Below are 24332 nucleotides of genomic sequence, written 5' to 3'. Positions count from 1 at the left end.
GGCTCTGTCTTTCACACACGCACACGCACGCACACACACACACACACGCACCAGCCCCCCTGTCTCTGGGTTTAATTATATCCTCCTGAGGTCTGGTCTGAAATTCCTCCTGCCAAAAACCCTGGAAAAATTGACGCTTTTAGATGGATGGATGGTGAAACAATGTTCACATCTGGAAGTTTTGTTACTCAAGTTTTGTTCACATCCCTACCTAGCTCCCTATAGGCCCCTCTCTTTTTTTCTCCCTCTTTCTCTCTCTCTCTCTCTCTCTCTCTCTCTCTCTCTGTATTTCACTCACAGACAGACCTAGTTTGGAATATCTGTATGTTTTCCTTTTTTCCCAGAAGACCGGTAAGATTGTCAAAGTGTAGCACACGCGGGAGATGCCGAGGTTAATATGGTAATATGAGCTGCGGGGGTGTTACTCAGACTGAATCACCCCTCACTTGTTTTTTGGTGTTTGTAGGAATTAGGAGTTTCCCCCTAACCATTTACTTAAAAAAACCCAGTTATATTTAATTTATTTACACAGCATGGAAATGAGTGGGAGAATGAACAGTACAGAAACTGGCACAACGGATTTGAACCCCCGCTGTTGAGGGGCACGGGTAGTCCGGAGGCGGCTGTGTTGACCACTAGACCAACCTCCAGGACCACATGCCTCCAATCATTTCTAATTATATGGGGTACCCCAGACACTGCTGCTGCTGTCAACGTGTGCAGCCTGTCAATCTCTAGCCCAGAGGATGTCGCTTTCACACATCTAGACCAGACTACATCACTGAGGTATGCAGCGGCCGTATGTGAAATAGCTTAATAACTTGAGACCTTCGGCAAGGTGTGGAGTCTGTGTGCAGTCATGTTCAACCCCCCCCCCCCCCTGCCTCTGCCATATGGAATACTAATTAAAGGGAAGCTGAATGGAAGTGGATGTTTAGAGACACCGTTTTTAAGCCAAACTCAACTCGTTGAACCAATTTGCCCTGTTGTTTATCCACCCCATGCAACTGAGGGGACCTTGTTCTGACCAGTCTTGGATTTAAATAGTAAGCTATTTGGCATTTTTGAGCCTGCCTCGAGTGCTAGGCGAGTGGGGTTTGCACTGGTATTTAAATTATTTCAAGTACTATTTTAAACCCAGGTCTGGTTCTGACCTCACTTAAATCGTCTAGGCTAGAGCTTGAAGCCATAGTGTGTATAGTATACAAGCAAACACTCAAATACTTTTTTTTGTGCCCAGGGAGATTGGAATCTACAAGGAGTGTTTGTCATCATTATAGTTGTTAGTGTTTACAATTCCTGTGTATCTTACCGAGGACCTTAGCAACCGTGAGTTGTTTTGCCTTCTTATTCCAAAGGCATTCTAGGAATGGTACTATAGTCATTTTCGGTTTCTAAAACCCTTGTCTTGGGAGATGTGGCTTTTGGGGGGCTGTGGACCTGTTTCAATCACCCCTCCATAGGAAATATTGGATAGCACTTGTTATATTCCAACAGTAGTGTGGTTATTATTCCCGTTATTATGAGGCATTGTCTTTCTAGGCCTACATTRTTAACATTATCAGTRCACTCTTAGAAAAAAGGGTTMTTCGGCTGTTCCCATAGGAGAACCCTTTTTTGGTTCCACGCAGAACCCTTTTGGGTTCCATGTAGATACCTCTGGGGAACCCTTCTTCAAAGGGTTCTCCTATGGGGACAGCCAAATTACCCTTTTAGGTTCTAGATAGCACCTTTTATTCTAAGTCTAGTAGTCATTATCTTCTGTATGTTTATCAACTGTTCCAACTCGCCGCATCCTGTGAACAGTAATCAAGCCTGTAAACTGGCACTACCGTGTCCTTAAGCTCTCTTTGAACGCTTGAGGAGGATGAGGATTATCGTCGGTGAATGACGTGGTGTTTTCTCACTTTCTAGCTAGTGTACTTTGAGCCTTTTACCTACCGCGAGGTGACGAAGCAGTGTTGGCTGGCTTATCCAAGAGGCCACAGTCTTTTCTCACACATCTTCCTCTGGACTCTTCTCTACCGACTGCTACAGAGGGTAGTGAGTACGGCCCAGTACATCACCGGGGCCAAGCTTCCTGCCATCCAGGACCTCYATAGCAGGCGGTGTCAGAGGAAGGCCCGAAAAATTGTCAGACTCCAGCCACCATAGTCATAGACTGTTCTCTCTGCTACGTTACAGCAAGCGGTACCGGAGCGCCAAGTCTAGGTCCAAAATACTTAACAGCTTCTACCCCCAAGCCATACGACTCTTGAACAGCTAATCAAATGGCTACCCAGACTGTTTGCATTGTCCCCCCTCTTTTACGCTGCTGCTACTCTCTGTTTATTATCTATGCATAACCACTTTAACACTACCTACATGTACATATTACCTCAATTACCTCGACTAACCGGTGCCCCCGCACATTGACTCTGTACCGGTACCCCCTGTATATAGCCTCGCTATTGTTATTTTACTGCTGCTCTTGAATTATTTTTTACTTAACACTTATATTTCTTAAAACTGCATTGTTGGTCAAGGGCTTKTAAGTAAGCATTTCACTGTAAGGTTGTATTTGGCGCATGTGACAAATAACATTTGATTTGAAATGTGTCAACACCTTTTACTCACTGTCTGCTTGGTCACTACCATAGTGCCTACTGAGTCACTCTCTTCCCTGCGGTGCAGATTTTGGATCAGCTCGCCATGCATCAGTTTAAAGCATCCTTTCATGAATAAACAGGCCTAATCTGACTCTGGGCCAGTTGTTAGTGGTACAATGAGATAGATACTTAAGACTGTCCCTGTTTGGCCACCAAGGAATGGAACATTCTGCTCTGATGTAGTTTTAGCAAGCAAGCCATGTTTGTAAATCGTAATAAAATAGGATAGAATTATTTCTCACTTTTTAATGAGGACCCAATTGATATCTAGCTTGGCTTAGAGATGAACACAATTATGATATATATAAAAATAAAAATAAATGTTACTTAACAGCATAGATATTGCATTCACTAGGTTCGCTGTCTAAAGTACTCTCATCAGCTCAACTAGCAAACTGTCTGAATGTTACGATAATTTGCCCCGAATTGGCCTCAGTCCTAATGGAACTTGATTGGTTCCTACTCATCCAAGCAGCAGCTGATATGTCTTTCCATTGACTTAATGGGAGTCTGTGTCTTCCTTGACTCATCTGGTATGAATTTAGACACCCTCTGGACCTACGGGCTCTTGTGGTCGATAGTGAGAACACATCAGTTTGGGGGGAAAAAACAAGGCTCCTAAAAACATAGCTGCACCGGTGCATCAATGGAAAACACGCATCTTTCCCCCCAAAACCTCACCATTTCCATGTACACACACTGATTTGTCGATCAAGGAGATTAATCTCTCCCGCTGAGCACAACCACACACACACACACACACACACACACACACACACACACACACACACACACAACACACACACCACACACACAGCGCCACACACCGCACGCACGGACATACACAAACACAGACACACACACATGGATGCGTATGGTATGTTTCGGTGGATGTGTAACCAGGCCAGCACAGCACAGCTCAGTTCAGCTTTACTGCTCAGGAGAGTGATAAGGATATTAAAGATCTGAATGGATTGAATAGGTGTAAGCAACATGGGGAAATTCCATCCAGCCCATCTGAGGGCTAGGTCGAGCTATAACAAGAGGGGAAAGCTATTATTGCTGACTCCTATCCATGTCTTCCAGATCTATAAAAAGTACTATGGGGTAGAGGTAGGGATTAGGGGGTCGGTTTGGAATTGGTCACCAGACTCTTTATTAAAGCTGAGAAGGCAGAGGTGGCTCTGTGGTGCAGGTTTCTCCATTAAACAGAGAAAGGTTAGTTTGTTGTATTCTCCAGAGAAGAGACTAGCTGTGCTAGTCCAGAGAAGGACTAGCTGTGCCACGTCAGTTTAAGACACAGGCTCTTAGTAAATGAGACTTCAACAGCTACAATGTGGCGACGTGTGTGTGTCTGGGACTGTGTGTTTATGCAACTTCACTTCTCACATGATTGGATACAGGATTGTAGTTATTTTGCGGAAACCTCTGTATTCAACTAGATAACATTTCTCTGGCCGATTATAACACCCAATTCCATTCATCTAAMATTTCAGTACAGCTGCAGGCTTGTCCTGATAGTTGTAGTGGGCACACTCACTGGCATCAGCCCCCTTTGCAATGAAAGCACTGATGAATGCCACCATGTTTGTGAAGGCCTTTACAGCAAATACAATACGGCGTCTAATACCTCCAGTCGAAAAGAACTGAACTCCACAGTTGACCTTGTGAGGAAGTTGATCTAGTGTAATTGAATTGTGAAAGACCCTGTCTACGCYCAGAGCAGCTTTTTGGGGAACTCCACGACGAGAGAGAGAGTACCTCGTCTGGAAAAGCCGCAGAAGACCAACGGAAGGGAGGAAAGGATTTACAAATACACGCTCCCATCAAACAGACAGATAACACGTACATACACAAGCATAATAGTGTCACATTAAAACTCCTGCGTTCTTCGACACATACGTACTAGGACAGGCACTAGCTCTCTCTCAAACAGACACACAGCCGGACATTGTATCTCAGTTAACCCCGGTTGGAAACTATGCAAGAGTCAGAGAGACTAATYGCTGATTGGCCTGGTGGACTAACGCTACACGTTTCAGGAAATCAGAGCAGCGATTTTGCGCTTGGTGAGAATTTGAGTGTCGAGCACAATGTTCTGGGCCCTGCACCATCTGAGCCCTTCCAGCCCGGGCCCACTGCCCAGCCAGCCGCTCTCTTACCCCATCCATCACCCACTAAAGGGCCTACCCGGGTTTAGCGCTCTCTGCTCTGACTCTCTCTATGCTCCTTTCCACTCTCCATTTTCTCTCACTTTTTTTCCTCTGTCTCCATTTGTCTCTCCCTTCCTATCCTTTCCTCTCTCCTTACTCTCGCTCTCTACATTTTTCTTGGACCTCAAGGATTGAAATCGGTTTGTTCAAAACATAACGGTCCTTGGTTTAAAACATAACAGTGAAGGTAGTTAATACTGATCTWGAGTCAATCAGGAGATAACCAGTGATGTTAGCCGAACATGACAAGTTCACCAGACAAGAAAAGGTCCATTTACAGGGGGAAGGCAAGTTCAGCCAAAATTCCTAATTCGATACGACATGCTTTTACCTCTGCTGTTATGGCTTACTACGTCATGTGTGATATCCAAAACCCCAGGGCTCTGTCCCTGAAGCACCGTTCTGCCTCTAGCCAAGAACTTTATGTCCCCCTTTGTGTGCAGATACATACCGACTGGTCAAATGGTGTCTATGGGCTAGTCTGATTGCATGGGAGTGCTTGTAACATTGGAAGGAACTAGCCTTTATTCTAGAAGTTCCTCATACTTCAACCTTCTCTTTGTCGGTGACCCTCAAGATCAGCCAGCCTTTAATAAAGATCTTATTTCCCTTCCAAACATTTTTCAACCCTCTTCATTTACAGAGTTTGGATTGGGGGGGTTCTTCTTGACTTTTTGACAGAGAATTGTTTTGGAGATGACAGCGTGACAGGAGATGTAAAAACCTGCTGTGGGTTAAGTCATCAGTATCAGTGAAAGATATCATTGTATCTCGATGACTCATTGTTGCAGGTGAAAAGGTTCAGGATCATCCCCCAGAGTGACAATCAAGCTGCAGCATATTCCTGCAAAGCCCCTAGACACGTAGAGACTCCATGTGTTACCATAGCTGTACTCACGGAGCAAAATCCATTGACTACGCCACACAAATAATTACATCAACTGAGTTGATGCAAAGTCAAGCTTTCTAACATCTGACTTGGATTTTCTCTCCACTTAATCCTGATGAATTGCTACTGAAGAGGTTTGTTGTACCCCCCCACATACACACAGCCACACACACTAAATGAGCTCGGCAGCTGTGTCTGCAATGCAGGAGCCACTGGAGAGAGCCTCTATGGAAAAAGGGCTGAAGCCAGCTTGGTGCAAAGCGAAGCAGTGGGAGGCTTTTTCCACTGCTGTCAGTCGAGACATGCACTCTTCTCACCCCTTTCCCTTCCTCACAGATTATTGAACCGTAGCGAGCTGGCCTCCCTCCCTCCTATCCCTAGGAGGAAACGTTTCATGGACACACAGACACATTATATACAGACAGTACAGACTGTGACCGGGAGCATTACACATATTGCCGTTAGAGTCCATTGTTCATTGACAGGCTGTGGTGTCTGTCCATATGGTTTTGACAACCTCAGCTGTCCTGAAACCAAGGCAAACAAACCAGGACATTCTATTCTGTCCCCAACCTGCAGTTCAATCACTGCACAGAGCAGAAACTGTCAGTTGTCAATATTGGTAGAAAATGGCCGAAATTTGTATCTCTAGAGTTAGAAGTTGCACTCTCTATGCATTGCAAAATTCTGACATKACGGAAATTTACCAGGTTTTTCAGAAATCCTGCCTCAAGGATTTTCAGTTGAAAGATTCCCTTYCAGCTTATTCCCTCCTGATTCTGGGGAGCCTCCAACTGGAATTTMGGAAAAATCTGGGAACTTTGACAAACTGATACGATACAGGACGGTATGATACAGACCATACAGGATGATACAATACTTTAATGAAGTGCATCTATCTCCTTGGCTCTCTCAGAGCGTGTGTACTGGGACTCAGAGCTGCGGATCCCCACGGCCAACTTCGAGGAGGTCCTCCACGACGACAAGGCYGCCCTGGCCTGGCTGCTGGCTCTACGTCGCGTGGGCATCGTCTACCTGAAGGGGGCGCCGGTGGAGCAGGGTCAGGTGGCCCGCCTCAGCCAGAGGATCGGATACCTCCGACTGACGTTCTATGGGTGAGAAACCTTTCCCTCTGACTTTATTAGCGTCATATACTCTTAAACCAAACCACGGTGATATCATTTCTAAAAGCTCTGCATTTTCCACACAGCTTTATATTTTCACCGCAGCAGATTTACTAGGGTGCGTTTGTTGTCGATTTTTCCTAAACATCCTAATTATAGAAACCATTGCTACTCTCAGCTATCCGCTCCTTTGTATACTGAGGATGACACGGGCAGCCTGGTTAAACCAGACTGAACGCTACACTTACTATTGTTACCTTCAGTCTGGATTAACCAGAGGTTTTATGGACATGTAACCTAATTGAGTTTTGGTAGGTGAGGCCTCAATCCATCTCAACTTGGGCTGTTCTAGTTCAGTAATGCTTGCACAGGGACAAAGACTGGAAGGCCAGTCTAAAATTTATCCAGGGGACATTAAGCCCGAGGTATTACCCAATACACTCAATCAAATGTTATTTTTCACATGCGCCGAATACAACAGGTGTAGACTTTACCATGAAATGCTTACTTATAAGCCCTTAACTATTTCTTGAACTGCATTGTTGGTTAAGGAAATATTTACTAAATAAAGTAAACATATCAAATCAAAAAGTAAGGCTATATACAGGGGGTACCGGTACCGAGTCAATGTGCGGGGGTACAGGTTAGTCGAGGTACTTTGTAAAGTGACTATGCATAGATAATAAACAGTGAGTAGCAGCAGTGTCAAAACAAAGGGGGTGGGATCAATGTAAATAGTCTGGGTGGCCATTTGATTAATTGTTCAGCGGTCTTATGGGTTTTGGGGGTAGAAGCTGTTAAGGAGCCTTTTGGTCCTAGACTTGGCGCTCTGGTACCGCTTGCTGTGCATTAGCAGAGAGCACAGTCTATGACTTGGGTRACTGGAGGCCTTGACAATTTTTTGAGCCTTCCTCTGACACCGCCTGGTATATAGGGTCTGGATGTAAGGAAGCTTGGCTTTGGTGGTCTGTTTGAAACATATAGGTATTACAGACTCGGTCAGGGAGAGGTTGAAAATGTCAGTGAAGACACTTGCCAGTTGGTCCACGCATGCTTTGAGTACACGTCCTGGTAATCCGTTTGTGAGTGTTGACCTGTTTTAAGGTCTTGCTCACATCAGCTACGGAGAGAGTGATCACACAGTCGTCCGGAACAGCTGGTGCTCTCATGCATGCCTCGAAGCGAGCATAAAAGGCATTTAGCTCGTCTGGTAGGCTCGCGTCACTGGGCAGCTCGTGGCTGGGTTTCCCTTTGTAGTCCGTAATATTTTTCAAGCCCTGCCACATCCGACGAGCGTCAGAGCCGGTGTAGTAAGACCGGTGACTGAGGTGGTATACTCCTCAATGCCATTGGATGAATCCCGGGAACATATTCCAGTCTGTGCTAGGAAAACAGTCCTGTAGTGTAGCATCCGCGTCATCTGATCACTTCCGTATTGAGCGAGTCATTGGTACTTCCTACTTTAGTTTTTGCATGTAAGCAGGAATCAGGATGATATAATTATGGTCAGATTTGTCAACTGGAGGGCGAGGGAGAGCTKTGTATGCGTCTCTGTGTGTGGAGTAAAGATTGTCCAGAGTTGTTTTTTCTTCTCTTTGTTTGCACATGTGACATGCTGGTAGAAATGAGGTAAAACAGATTTAAGGTTGCTTGTATTAAAGTCCCCGTCCACTAGGAGTGCCGCTTCTGGATGAGCATTTTCTTGTTTGCTTATGGCCTTATACAGCTTGTTGAGTGAAGCCTTAATGCCAGCATTGGTTTGTGGTGGTAAATAGACTGCTACGAATAATATAGATGAGAACTCTCTTGGTAGATAGTGTGGTCTACAGCTTATCATAAGGTACTCTACCTCAGGCAATACCTCGAGACTTCTTTAATATTAGACATCGCACACCTGCAGTTATTGACAAATAGACACACACACCCGCCCCTCGTCTTACCAGACGTAGCTGCTCTGTTCTGCCGATGCACAGAGAAGCCAGCCAGCTCTATATTATCCGTGTCGTCGTTCAGCCACGTCTCTGTGAAACATAAGATATTACAGTTTTCAATGTCCCGTTGGTAGGAAAGTCTTAATTGTAGATCATCCAGTTAGTTTTCCAACGATTGCATGTTGGTCAATAATCAAAGCTGAGGTTGGAACAACAAGCATCCCACAGCCAGCAGATAAGCCCAGGTCAGTGGAAGCTAACAGCTGCGAACCAAAGCAAGAGACATGTCATTAAAGAAGCTGCMGTTTTAATGATAAAAAAAAAAGAAAGAAGCTGCAGTATTTATGTCTTCCACCAATAACAACCCAAGAGACACAACAAAATACCAGTGCACATATTTGCATATATTTGASCACAGAGACTCCATGCCAAGAGCAAAGAAGAGACCTAGTATAATTGTGATTCATCAGCTGGATTTGGTCTTATGTAGCAATTTTTTTTTTACATTGGATAAAAGTAGAGACTCAGCGCAACAAAATGGTATATCATACACAGCATTTTTGAGGAACAATGGGAAAGTAATTCTGCTTTGAAAGTTGATACACTCACTTTTGAGAAAAGGGCCTTTGAATRTTTTGGTACCTACTGGAGAGCTCTCCTTTGTCTACACCAGTAGTTCCCAAACTTTTTATAGTCCCGTACCCCTTCAAACATTCAACCTCCAGCTGCTCTAGCACCAGGGTCAGCACACTCTCAAATTTAGTTTTTTGCCATCATTGTAAGCCTGCCACACACACACTATACGATACATTTATTAAACATAAGAATGAGTGTGAGTTTTTGTCACAACCCGGCTCGTGGGAAGTGACAAAGAGCTCTTATAGGACCAATGCACAAATAATAATAATAATCAATAATTGCTCTTTATTTCACCATCTTACATATAAAACCTTGTGTATAACTCACCACAGGTTAATAAGAAGGGTGTGCTTGAAAGGATGCACATAACTCTGCAATGTTGGGTTGTATTGGAGAGATTCTCAGTTTTAAATAATTTCCCACACACGGTGTGCCTGTATTTAGTTTTCATGCTAGTGAGGGCCGAGAATCCACTTTCACATAGGTACCTGGTTGCAAAGGGCATCAGTGTCTTAACAGTGCGATTTGCCAAGGCAGGATACTCTGAGCGCAGCCCTATCCAGAAATCTGGCAGTGGCTTCTGATTAAATTCAATTTTCACAGAACCGCTTGTTGCAATTTCGATGAGGCTCTCTTGTTCAGATATCGGTAAGTGGACTGGAGGCGGGGCATGAAAGGGATAACCAATCCAGTTGTTTGTGTCATCCGTTTCGGGAATGTACCTGCGTAATTGCGCACCCAACTCACTCTGGTGCTTCGCTATATCACATTTGACATTGTCCATAAGCTTGAGTTTATTTGCACACAAAAAATCATACAATGATGGAAAGACCTGTGTGTTGTCCTTGTTAATGCAGACAGAGAAGAGCTCCAACTTCTTAATCATAGCCTCAATTTTGTCCCGCACATTGAATATAGTTGCGGAGAGTCCCTGTAATCCTAGATTCAGATTATTCAGACGAGAAAAAACATCACCCGACTAGGCCAGTCGTGTGAGAAACTTGTCATCATGCAAGTGGTCAGACAAGTAAAAATGATGGTCAGTAAAGAGAACTTTAAGCTCGTCCCTCAATAAAAAAAAAATGTGTCAATACTTCACCTCTTAATAACCAGCGCACTTCTGTATGTTGTAAAAGCGTTACATGGTCCCTGCCCAAATCATTGTATAGTGCAGAAAATACATGAGAGTTCAGGGGCCTTGCTTTAACAAAGTTAACCATTTCCACTGTAATGTCCAAAACGTCTTTCAAGCTGTCAGGCATTCCCTTGGCAGCAAGAGCCTCTCGGTGGATGCTGCAGTGTACCCAAGTTGCGTCGGGAGCAACTGCTTGCACGCGCGTTACCACTCCATTATGTCTCCCTGTCATGGCTTTTGCGCCATCAGTACAGATACCAACATGAGCAGCAGCTACGTTTGGCTACATACGGACCGTTAGTGGAATTCCCGCGAGAGAGTAATGGTTAATGTGATTGGATGTTAATTATTTGACTAGGCTACCTGTATTTGACATTGTGTTGTTATTTCGCTGATGGTTTAATTTGATTTTTGTCAGTGAAACGAGGCTACTCAGACAAGAAAAAACCCTCATTTTTAAAAACCTTATTTAATGTGAATAATTTTTTTAATTTGCATACCCATGATGACATTGCACGTTTGGGAATACTTGGTCTACACCCATTCAGCATTGTTCACACCCTCTTAAGTCAGCCCCCTCATCTCTTTAAGGATTCACATGAGGTCATGTGCTAAACAGTGAGTAGTGTAGTAAAGATTAAGACTAAAAGTGGTAGTAGCCTACAATAAGGGAAAAATTCCAGGTAAACAGAAAGTGGTCCAGATGCTAAAAATATTTGATAAATACTAGATGACACTTACCCAGACACACTTGTCAAAATTGATGTGAAATAAATCCTATAACCCCCAGCCACATCCAGTGGTGGAAAAAGTACTAAATTGTCATACTTGAGTATAAATCATTTCAAATTCCTTATATTAAACCAAATGTTTTTTTAAATTATTGACAGATAGCCAGAGGCACACTCCAACACTCAGACATAATTTACAAACGAAGCATTTCTGTTTAGTGAGTCTGCCAGATCAGATGCAGTAGGGATGTTCTCTTGATAAGTGTGTGAATTGGACAATTTTCCTGTCAAAATGTAACAAGTACTTTTGGATGTCAGGGAAAATGTATGGAGTAAAAAGTACATTATTTTATTTTGGAATGTAGTGAAGTAAAAGTAAAAGGTGCCAAAAATATAAATAGTCAAGTAATGTACAGATACCCCCCCAAAATACTTAAGTTCTTAAGTACTTTATACCACTGCCAAAATGCACACCAGTACATTAACATACTTTATATACTGTTACACACGTACTTATCACACATACAGTTGAAGTCAGAAGTTTACATACACCTTAGCCAAATACATTTAAACTCAGTTTTTCACAATTCCTGACATTTAATCCTAGTAAAAAATCCCTGTCTTAGGTCCGTTAGGATCACCCATTTAATTTTAAGAATGTGAAATGTCAGAATAACAGTAGAGAGAAGGATTTATTTCAGCTTTTATTACTCACGTTCCCAGTGGGTCAGAAGTTTACATACACTCAATTTGTTTTTGGTAGCATTGCCTTTAAATTGTTTAACTTGGGTCAAACGTTTTGGGTAGCTCCTCCACATAAGTTGGGTGAATTTTGGCCCATTCCTGAGTCAGATTTGTAGGCCTCCTTGCTCGCACACATCTTTTCAGTTCTGCCCACAAATCCTTTATAGGGATTGAGGTCAGGCTTTGTGATGGCCACTCCAAATACCTTGACCTTGTTGTCCTTAAGCCATTTTGCCACAACTTTGGAAGTATGCTTGGGGTCATTGTCCATTTGGAAGACCCATTTGCAACCAATCTTTAATTTCCTGACTGATGTCTTGAGATGTTGCTTCAATATATCCACATAATTTTCTTACCTCATGATGCCATCTATTTGTGAAGTGCACCAGTCCCTCCTGCAGCAAAGCACCCCATAACATGATGCTGCCACCCCCGTGCTTCACGGTTGGGATGGTGTTCTTCGGCTTGCAAGCTTCCCCCTTTTTTCTCCAAACAACGATGGTCATTATGGCCAAACAGTTCTATTTTTGTTTCATCAGACCAGAGGACATTTCTCCAAAAAGCTTTGTCCCCATGTGCAGTTGCAAACCGTAGTCTGGGTTTATTATGGCGGTTGTGAAGCAGTGGCTTCTTCCTTGCTGAGCGGCCTTTCAGGTTATGTCGATATAGGACTCATTTTACTGTGGATATAGATACTTTTGTACCTGTTTCCTCTAGCATCTTCACAAGGTCCTTTGCTGTTGTTCTGGGATTGATTTGCACTTTTCGCACCAAAGTACGTTCATCGCTAGGAGACAGAAGGCATCTCTTTCCTGAGCGGTATGATGGCTGCGTGGTCCCATGGTGTTTATACTTKCGTACTATTGTTTGTACAGATGAATGTGGTACCTTCAGGCGTTTGGAAATTGCTCCCAAGGATGAACCAAGTCTTGGCTGATTTCTTTGGTTTTCCCATGATGTCAAGCAAAGAGGCACTGAGTTTGAAGGTAGGCCTTGAAATCGATCCGCAGGTACACCTCCAATTGACWCAAATTATGTCAATTAGCCTATCAGAAGCTTCTAAATGACATACGTTGCTGCTACTATTGTTTTTGTTTTATCCTGCTGCTCAGCCACTTTACCCCTGATTGTGTTAGGAGAGAATCATTTGAATAGAAGCACTGCAGATAGTGCTGATGACTGGTCCGTCCGAACCACGCATGAACAAGGGAATCTACATTACCACGCATGAACAAGGGAATCTATATTCGGAGAGCATGTTTCTGTCCTGCCCTTGACTTTGGTGCAGGGCATGTGATGTCCATAGCCTCTTTGTTGCATAACTCCCTGATCTTCTCAAAAAGATTTGTTTGTCTAGCTGTGTCCAGTCCAGGTGGTGCTTGTACAGGCAGACCATCTATGGGCTGAAGGACGTCAGCGTTGCGCAGCAGCTGAAACCTGGTCCCGACAGTCCGAACTAGAGGTCGACCGATTAGGATTTTTCAACGCTGATACTGATTATTGGAGGACCAAAAAAAGCCCATACCGATTAATTGGCCGATTTTTATATAKATATTTCTAATAATGACAATTACAACAATACTGAATGAACACTTATTTTAACTTAATATAATACATAAATAAAATCAATTTAGTCTCAAATAAATAATGAAACATGTTCAATTTGGTTTAAATAATGCAAAAACAAAGTGTTGGAGAAGAAAGTAAAAGTGCAATATGTGCCATGTAAAAAAGTTCCTTGCTCAGAACATATGAAAGCTGGTGGTTCCTTTTAACATGAGTCTTCAATATTCCCAGGTAAGAAGTTTTAGGTTGTAGTTATTATAGGACTATTTCTCTCTATASCATTTGTATTTCATATACCTTTGACTATTGGATGTTCTAATAGGTACTTTAGTATTGCCAGCCTAATCTCGGGAGTTGATAGGCTTGAAGTCATAAACAGCGCAATGCTTGAAGCACAGGGAAGAGCTGCTGACAAATGCAGTAAAGTGCTGTTTGAATGAATGCTTACGAGCCTGCTGCTGCCTACCACTGCTCAGTGAGACTGCTCTATCAAATCAGACTTAATTATAATATAATAACACACAAAAATACGAGCCTTGGGTCATTAATATGGTCAAATCCGGAAACTATCATTTCGAAAACAAAACGTTTATTCTTTCAGTTAAATACAGAACTGTTCCGTATTTTATCTAACGGGTGGCATCCCTAAGTCTAAATATTGCTGTTACATTGCACAACCGTCAATGTTATGTCATAATTATGTACAATTCTGGCAAATTAATTACGGTCTTTGTTAGGAAGAAATGGTCTTCACACAGTTCGCAACGAGCCAGGTGGCCCAAACTGCTGCATATACCCAGACTGCTTGCACGGAACGCAAAAGAAGTGACACAATTTCCCTAGTGAAAAGAAATTCATGTTAGCAGGCAATATTAACTAAATATGCAGGTTTAAAAATATATACTTGTGTATTGATTTTAAGAAAGGCATTGATGTTTATGGTTAGGTACACATTGGTGCAACGACAGTGCTTTTTTCGCGAATGCGCTTGTTAAATCACCCATTTGGCGAAGTAGGCTATGATTGAATAATAAATTAACAGGCACCGCATCGATTATATGCAACATAGGACACGCTAGATAAACTAGTAKTATCATCAACCATGTGTAGTTAACTAGTGATTATGTTAAGATTGATTGTTTTTTTATAAGATAAGTTAAATGCTAGCTAGCACCTTTCCTTGGCTCCTTGCTGCACTCACATAACAGGTAGTCAGCCTGCCACGCAGTCTCCTTGTGGAGTGCAATGTAATTGGCCACAATCGATGTCCAAAAATGCCGATTACTGATTGTTACGAAAACTTGAAATCGGCCCTAATTAATCGGCCATTCCGATTAATCGGTCGACCTCTAGTCCGAACACTCCTTGGCGACAACAACACCAGGCTCCAGAGCCTCGAAGCTGTAAAACAGGGAATAACATTTTCAAAAAATCAGTAGACATTACAACCCTGCACAACATCAATTCACCTCCCAAGTTTAGATAAGAAGATTCACCTCATACAATGCAATGAAAAGGATTTTCACCTGAAGTTCTGGTACTGCTTGATCTGTGGCAGCGGCCTGAAGTATGGAGTCAGGTGTTGTTACTAGCCATAGCTTTCCACCAGCACCGTATCATCCTCCAGTCCAACCAGCTGTGGGATGTTGGCCCATTTCACAGTGCTGTCCTTCACAACACCAGCAATCTCAGACAAAATGTTCACTCTGGTCTTTCTGAAGCGCTGCTTGATGACAGTCGGGGGCAAACTTGGTATGGCCTGTAAGGAAGTGAAGGTCYAGACTGTGGTGGCGCTTGTGCATGGTTCGCCAGGYACAATACTAGAGCACAAACCTGTTCTTGTTTTGGCCACAGCAGTTATCACAATTCAGGTCCACACGTGTTTCCCCAACTCCGTAGTTGATGAAAAAAATGGTGCATGTAGTTGATGACTGCGCTGCTGCCTTTGCTTGCTTGGGCCAGCTCTCTTTTTGATGGGAGGCATTAGACCATTCTCCCTGTATTTCTGGTGAAGGAGAGTTAGGCATGTCCTACTGATGCTGAAAGACAAATTCCAGATACAAATATTTGAGCATTATTATACAATAGATGCGAAATGGCATTCTGAGAACATCACTACACACACATCATACACGTAATGTTAGCTAGCTAGCCAGCCATCTAGCGTCAGCTGGCTAGCTAACAGCAAGCTTTAACTAGCAATACAAACCGATTGGCATAGCTACCTAAAGTTAACCAAATAAGTTCAATGTTAGCTAGCTAACATTAGGCTATAACTAGCCTTGCAAAATGGCATTCTGAGAAAACATCACTAATGTTACACACAATTCATATACCTAAATGAATGTTAGCTAGCAAGCCAGCCAGTCATCTAACCTCAGCTAACGTTAGGTAGCTAACAGCAAGCTTTAACTTGGGGTCTTATGTTTGGACATGTTACATTAACGTTAGCTAGCTAAAAAATGKACTATCATCCCAATCCATAGAGTAACATTACTAGCAATACAAACCAATTGTCATAGCTAAAGTTAACCAAATAAGTTAGGTTCAATGTTAACGTTAGCTAACAAGCCAGCCATCAAACTCCAGCTGGCTAGCTAACAGCAAGTCTTAACTTTCAAGGAAAACAACTTTCTGACTAAATTAGAAATGTATMATATCTGAAAGTGTAGCTAGATTCTTACCCATATACATGGATGAGAGCTTCACGGCAGACTGCAACCCGTTTCATTAAATAAGATGTCCTGTGTCGTTTCCRTTTAGTTTGCACAGCTTGTTTGGCCCGTTRTGTTCCACTGATTTCAAAACTCGGTGTTCTTCTTCCGTGAYAACAACACTGTTGATCGCCGTTTCTTCGCCATCACTGTCATCAGAAGACTCTAGAATGTCTGATTCAATGAAAATGTTTTTACCTAAGTCAGGGATTTCATCATCGTCTGATTCATTTTCAGAGTCAGAGAGAGTCAGCATGGCACGATCGTCCTCCAGAAAGTAGTCCATCACAACTTTTTCCCACTGACCTTTGTCGATAGCCCCTGATAAATTCAGGGCAGCAACGTTATTGAGAGCAGTAGCAACATATTTGCAGTTCTCCATGGCTAACGTTATATCTTTAGAAAAAAACTGCAGTAGAAAGGATTATCTACGCATAACGAGCAGCTCATTTTATAGACAGAAGATATGCTACACCGCAGAACAATCTGAAACTCATCTCTCGGCATGTCCAGCCCACTCATTCTCCCAGCCAATCATGGCTAGCGGGAAGGTTCCTGACTTTTTCTTTAGCTAAACCAACAAGGCTCTTAATTYAACAACTTTATTCGTATTTACAGATGGCATGAAAGTTCACATGTTCGAGAAGGCACTTCTGGCTGAAAACACATTTAGATTTTTTAAATAAATGTACGTTCAAACGCCTCTCCTGTGAAGTCATGACTTGCGACATACACCTAGTTTCCTGAATCGGGTCACAATTGACATACTATTTCAACAGTATCCATTTAACAAAATACTAGAAATGTAGGACGATGAGTAACCTTTTCCATGTCCTGTTGCTCTTGAACCTTTTTAATGTTTACAAAGAGAATGCCTTGGCCATTAGTGCTCAACACCTTTGCGATTAGACAATTAGTTAATAATCATTAATAATGGACCTTTCTCAACTTTTCTCATTCCTTTTTCAGGCACACATGGCAGGTGCAGGACAAATCCCAGGCTAACAATGTGGCCTACACCTCTGGCAAACTCAGTCTCCACACTGACTATCCAGCACTGCACTACCCACCTGGAGTGAGTAGACAGTATCCACCATCATGTTCATGAAATCTACATGAATCCTCTCCTATCCCACTATCGGTCAGACACCTGAGTCATATCTGGATGAAACACTCTTGCGCATGCACGCACGCACGCACACACACACACACACACACACACACAAAATATATATATATATATTTTAAGCAGTTTACTGCACACAGTCCGCACCCCCCATATTGTAAGATGTATGTATCCTGTATGGGATGGCTGTTAGCAACGGTACTAATATCCTGTATGGCTGTTTGCAGGTGCAGTTCCTGCATTGCCTGAGCCAGGCTGGCGAGGGCGGGGAGAGTGAAGCGGTGGAYGGCTTCCACATGGCAGATCAACTGAGGAGAGAAGACCCCGAGGCCTTCAGGACCCTCACCTCCCTGCGGGTGGACTTCACCGACACAGGGTCCGACTACTGCGACTTCATGGTGCAGTCCAAGAACCACATCATAGAGTGAGTGAGCGCCACACCATTAAAATACATAAGACATGGATGCATTGGCTTGTTTTTTGCACACATAAGAGACATCACTCAGCTTACATATTAATGTGACTTGACAGGAGGTCAGTCTAGAACTGCTCCAGGTAGCACATGGACCAAAATATACACAGACAGACAGACAGTCAGTCACATTCCCATGATTATTTTAAAGCTACATGGATGTGATTTAGGAGCTTGATGGATATGTGTCGCCATCTGCTGCTCAGAATTTAAACCGCAGTATAAATGTATAATACACAACCTTCAACCAATGTTCACTCTAAGCTGTGCGCAGGAGTGCAGCTCCCCTTGGACTGCTGTGCAGAATAAATATCAGCAGGACACATGTTGTGTGCATCTACACAAACTACTCACAACCACTCACGCTGTAAACACAGTCCAGTTCAAAGTGAATGGCACAGATCCATATATGGCAATTATATAATTGCCATATATGGATCTGTGCCATTCACTTTGAATTGCCATATATGGATCTGTGCCATTCACTTTGAACTGGACTGTGTTTACAGCGTGAGTGGTTGTGTGTAGATGCGCTTGTTTTGAGATCAAAGCGAGGGCTGCATGTAGCCACCTGTGCACATTTGTTCATATTCTTTGCTAGTTAGTGAGTTATTAGCCCAGTTATAGCTAATGTTTTGTCAACGATGGGGGAGCGGTTGCTTCCTACAAGAGCACAAAATGTGCATTTCTAGTCATCTTTGAAAAGCTAGTCAGGTAATAATAATGCATTTTGTGGAATCTTGCATCAAAGCACACAACATTTTCAGACACCTCCTTGTCTGAAGGACAAGTAGCTAAACAGGTTAATATCAAGCCTTTTTTTCAAACGTCTCATGGAATGTAGACAGACCTACTTTGTACATCACACATTTGCTGCTACTGTAGGCTGTTATGCGATGCATTTTTTTCTCATTGTTTTTGATGGTAGGCCACTCTAGTAGGACCTACATTATGATCAAATAGCCACAGTGGCCTACTTGGCCACTGTTAAAACTGTAACTTAAAGCGGGTACAGCCTCAGTGTTCACTGTAAACGCCCCCCGGAAGTTGCACAGAATGTTGCCTAGTGCCCAACATTTTTTGAGGGAACATAGCCTGCAWCTGATGGGTAAGAAGATGATTTTAAGTGAGCAAGCAAGGTCACTGTGGGAATTGATATATACTGCTACTGATCGTTCTTATACGATTGTATCAGATATGTACATCTGACACTTGACAACTGCCGAGTCTGATTATGCAACAAGGCCTAGATGTCCAACATGCAATCTTTTTCATCGTTTTTTAAAGGTTGACACACACACACTTACTAACAGTGGCACCCCTCCTCTCTCTGAGCAGTGTTGACAGTGATGGGCGGGTGGTCCGGATCAACTACAACAATGCCACCAGGGACTCTGTGCTGGACCTCCCCCTGCACCAGGTCCAGGCCTTCTACAGCTCCCTCAAGGCCTACGTCCAGCTGATGACGCGACCAGAAAACATGCTCACCTACAAGATGGAGCCTGGTTAGTGTGTGTGCATGAGTGTGCCCCTTCAACATTAGCAGTTCAAGTGAAGCTTCCCTGGATAAAAGTTGGCAATGTGAATAGGATTGTATTGTAAAATATTTCATTCATTGTAGTTACAAATGTTGTAGAGATGGTAGACTTACCGTCTATGACTAATCTTTTATGTGACATACTKTACTAGCACTTAAGAGTGCTAGTATTCGTTAGCCTATTAGCCTATTCGTTTGAACTTTCATCTTGAAATATCTGTATAACATTGGTTGAGTACTGAGTCGGCATTTCCCTCCACCTCCTCCTGCAGGCGACCTGGTCACCTTTGACAACTGGCGCCTGCTCCATGGGCGGAAGAGCTTTCAGAGCCACCCAGACCGGGTGAGGCACCTGGAGGGAGCCTACCTGGACTGGGACGAAGTCATGTCTCGCCTGCGGATACTCTGCAAGTCTGTCCACGGAGAGAGCTAGACCCGCCAAGCCCCCAGAGCGAAGCCTCCTCCAACTATATAGAACCGCATCAATCTACAACAGGGCTCTCCAACCCTTTTCCTGGATAGCTACCGTCATGTAGGTTTTCACTCCAACCCTAATCTAGTGCACCTGATTCTATTAATTAGCTTGTTGATAAGCTGAATGAATCAGTTTAGTTGCAACTGGGAGTGAAAACCTACAGGAGGGTATCTCTCCAGGAACAGGGTTGGAGAGCCCTGATCTACAGAATTTCTGAGCGGCCAAAAGAGGCAGAGGCTAATTGTCTAGTGGGCTACGGCTACTCGTGTGTGAGTCAAGATGGCTGCCAGTTTTTTGAACAGAGTGACAAGTGGGCAAAGTGCAAGAAGATGGGGAAAAGGGTTGAGCACTTTCCTAAAWGATACACACTCCCCTTTATAAGTGCTAACAGAGGCATAGAAGCTGTTTATGAGTAGCATACCTATGAAGAATCTGTCTGTTACTGTATGAAGCCGGTAGACTATAGTGCCTTTGTTCCTAGGGTTGTGTAAGCGAAAATATTGACCTATCTTTCCCTTTGCTCTAATCTATKTTTCTATCGGCCTGTGTTCTGCTGGTCATAATTTGGCAGCACTTTACTACATCAACTTCTCAATGTCTTAAGGGTGTCACGTCAACAAGAGGTGATTAAGTTTTTGACATTTTCTACCTCTTGTATCCAGTAGTATAGTTCAGTTTCAGCCATCTAACCTTAAGACAAAAAAAGTGTATAGCACTAGTATCAGCCCCACAAATCAATTATTTTTTAATAACTCTCTTTACAATAACTCTTCGTATGTAAAATGTATGCACATGCAAGTTTGGATAAAAGCATCAGCTATGGGATTAATCTAAATTTACAGAATGGTTACCTGAAGGAAATTGGGGGAGGGTCATGCTTTTTCAATTTCAGTCATGGGGRGGGTTTAGTCATTYTTTTTGTTATCTAGTCCAGGGGGAGGGTCATGTAATTTATGAAATTTCAATATCAATGTTTTAGAATAACTTTTCTCTGATTTTTCGCTGGGTGCTCAATATCAAGTGTGCATATAGACTCTTTAGTGTAGTCTCAATCAAATGATCCATAGCCTATAGGCTACGAAGTGCATGCTCAGAGAAGCACAGAGCAAAGTTATATTTCTAAGATAGCTGATGATGGTGTAAATACAACTTGGCTGCGTTACACAGCGCAATGGATATTCCAACCCGGAGCCCCTGGCTGATCAAAAACCTTTTTGTGTGCTGCCTAACCARTGGCTGTGCTGTGTAGGGCTACAGTGGCAGTTCAGGAGGCTTCTACAAATGTAAAAAAAAACAACTTGCGTATGGACTAGCTTATGTTCTGTTCAGTTTGAGAAGGAGAGCGCAACAATATGTTTCTCGCCCATGATGTATTTATCAGAGTCATTGACCTCACAAGAAGCCAGACTCGAGTAACTTACATCGTGTCGCTGAAACTTGAAGCAGCAGCCACCGCGGCACAATCAATCAGAAATAGACAGCTCATGGTGCTGAAAGTAGGMATAATTCATTTCAGCAGTCTTCATTTGAATGAGACTTTGCTAACAACAAGAGGGCTTTGTGTTGGAACCTATTTCTTCCTATTTAAGAAATAAGAGGTAAGCCTACCTGTTTGATAGATGAAATTAGGCAATAGAATGCTATATCCATAGATTTGTCGCAATTACTCCACCCGCTCTTTAAATATCCAACCTCCATGTCAATGACAGGCTGTTAAGTTAAAACCAAGACTCGAATTGACGGGGTATGAAAGGGGGATGCCATCGGCATACTTTTTATTAAAGAAAATAGCAAAAAGCACCGACTTTTGTTCGCTTAAGATTTGTAATAAAATTAAACTGATCCGATTTATATAAAGTGATGTATAACAGTGCCTTGGCCCGAGATGCTTTATGCTTGTGTCTAGAAACAAGCATGAAGGTGTAAAATACCCGGAAAGACATTACTCCATGCATATGGGAATATCACTGTTTCGTTTCTTTGAAATTCAGAGGCTGAGATTCAACCTTTTATAGCTCGAGAAGACTAAACAGACTTTGCTTGGGAAGTAATTTCATTCTGTCACTATCAATTGATTAAGCTATTCACTTTCTGTAGGCTAAAATAATGTTTAAACCCAGACAGCTTTTAGGGAAACACGTGACCTTCCCTCGTTGTGTTAAACCACGGAAGAACAGAAGCCAGCAGTTAAAGCTTACATTTTGATGTGTCGATAAGCCTACTCTGTCTGGGTTGGAAAGGTACGTCAAACTTTTGAAAGTACCATGTTTAGATTCCTAATGACGTCTCAGATTTAATTATTTGCAAACAAGACACGGATTTGGCATTGGAGAAATATTGTAAGATTAACACTTAAGCCTCTCTGTTAATGTTTAGAATGAAATTTCAGTAATTTGTGTGGTATTGAAAAATACATGTGAAATTATGAATTTAATTACATTTTTATAAAAGGCTTCTTTTTTAAAAACCGGCAAATATGATCGATTAATGCAATGCTTTTACTATAAAAGGAGATGTTTCCACCCCTAGGCTACTCTTGTCCATGGTGGTCTGCATGCTTCTGGCCCGCAGCGATATCAAAATTCCGGCATTGCCATGTAATGCTTACAGGATGAAGAACAGTTTCTAAAACTGCGTATCTGAGGTGCAGGTACAATATATTTTGCTAAAGGGAGGGCACTCCATTTTAATTTTAAAGAGGTCTGATTTTCTCCATGTAACCCTTATTATAAATAACTCGTCCTCTTCAGTACACGTGCAACTTGGCATTTACTCCAGTTCCAGTACAAACAAATATTTGCTTTTCAGTTACAATCGTCTATTCTTTATTACATATAGTTAATGCTAACAGCACTCATTGTAATAATTTGCAGTGATATGTGAGTCAGTGCCTTCACAAATGTGTTAATTTTAAAAAAGGGTATTGTCTTAGACCATGCTAGTATTGCATTAAATCTTCACAAATATTACTCTAGATTTCATTCTTATGTTTTCCAAATATATGTATGCACATTGGATATGTGCTACATCCTTTTAGTGTTCATTCCAAACTTTGAGACAAAATAGAGGGCTTTAGTTTACAACTTTTATTTTGATATTGCCAAAGCTGTACATGTTCTATAAATACTTATTTCAAACACAAATATTTACAACCATTTCAATTATTCCATCACTTTCTCTCTCAACAGCAGTAGGCTAGCTAGCACAATAATAGGGTTGGTTGGTTTCAAATACTCCCATTTCGTAATGTTCTCATTATATGTAACTAGTCTAACAAACTATACTATTATGTTCTGTTACCGTTTTGAGACACTCCTCATCCAGTTACTCTCATATTTACACCAGTGTTTTTATTGTCAAGAATGAAATACCTTTAACTACCTCTCATGGAAGTTGTAACAATGTTTCTTACACACGCATTTCATCTCTAAAAAATAAAAGCCACGTAAACATTAAAAACAATATCCTGATCATATAGCTGTATTATTCATATATTGCTGATCTGGCAAAACAATACACTGCATGTATACACTCACATACACACCACTTACAGTTGGGCTAGATTGGATTTATTTATCTTACTACAATACAGACACAACATGAAGACTTAACACACCTCTCCAACAGACAAAACCATAACAGCAGTAGGTTTACACATCTCTAGAATCTCCAAATAGTGATTTCGCACAAACAATAGGTCATCATATTTATTTACTTCAATAAATATGTACGACAATGAAGTCCTTTTTTTACAATCTTTGCTCTTTGTAAGCCAGAATTGCCAAGATTTAAAAAAAAATCTGAACAAGGATCTGGCTCTGGCTAACTACGTAAAGTATTGCACATCTAGTGAATAAACCACACTTTGCAAAACATCTTATGGTGGAATGTACAGCATTTTTTCTGTCCATAGTAACATGCAATTCAATACAGAGGACCACAGACAAGACATTTGACAGTAGTTTAGCCTCACTSGGCAAGCTAAAGAGAGATGCACACATCTTTGACCACACAAGATATTTTGGGATCAAAAGGAATGAAACCTTAAAAGCTTTTACGTGCAGTGTTTGATGCACCATGCAGAAGTAGCATTTATTAACAAAGTGACAACCGTCAGTACTAGAATGCTTTTTAAACGTTTCACCGGTTTGGACTTGGACAGACTGGAGTTTTACAGTAGTAGCACATAGAATATTCATCACAGTCATAGGGAGTGGAGCAGAGTGTGGACGGGGCGGTTGGTTGCTTTCTTATCGACTTGCAGAGCTGTGCCTCACATCCCTTGCTGTCTCCATCCCATTAAAAACAACCAATGAGACCTTGGCAGCAGGCCAGGCCGAGAGAAGGACACAGTCTCAGAGGGGACAGAGTTGGGGGACGGACGGACC

At 42.3% G+C, this 24332-nt stretch overlaps 1 protein-coding gene across 3 annotated transcripts in view; it reads left to right on the top strand.

The window, feature by feature from the left end:
- LOC111969205 (gamma-butyrobetaine dioxygenase) overlaps positions 1 to 23824 on the top strand; it is a 29582-nt gene extending 5758 nt beyond the window's left edge. For all 3 annotated transcript variants that reach the window (XM_023995163.2, XM_023995164.2, XM_023995165.2), the window contains exons 4-8: positions 6667 to 6865; positions 17304 to 17409; positions 17688 to 17884; positions 19271 to 19437; positions 19742 to 23824. In XM_023995163.2, coding sequence (XP_023850931.1) covers positions 6667 to 6865; positions 17304 to 17409; positions 17688 to 17884; positions 19271 to 19437; positions 19742 to 19902 — 830 coding nt within the window. In that variant the 3' untranslated portion in view covers positions 19903 to 23824. The remainder of the gene's footprint in view (positions 1 to 6666; positions 6866 to 17303; positions 17410 to 17687; positions 17885 to 19270; positions 19438 to 19741) is intronic.
- Positions 23825 to 24332: the final 508 nt, after the last annotated feature.

Source organism: Salvelinus sp. IW2-2015, linkage group LG10 (genome assembly GCF_002910315.2).
Source record: "Salvelinus sp. IW2-2015 linkage group LG10, ASM291031v2, whole genome shotgun sequence".
NCBI lineage: Eukaryota > Metazoa > Chordata > Actinopteri > Salmoniformes > Salmonidae > Salvelinus > Salvelinus sp. IW2-2015.
Note: the sequence above shows the minus strand (reverse complement) of the source record. Positions and strands in the feature narration are given on the sequence as shown.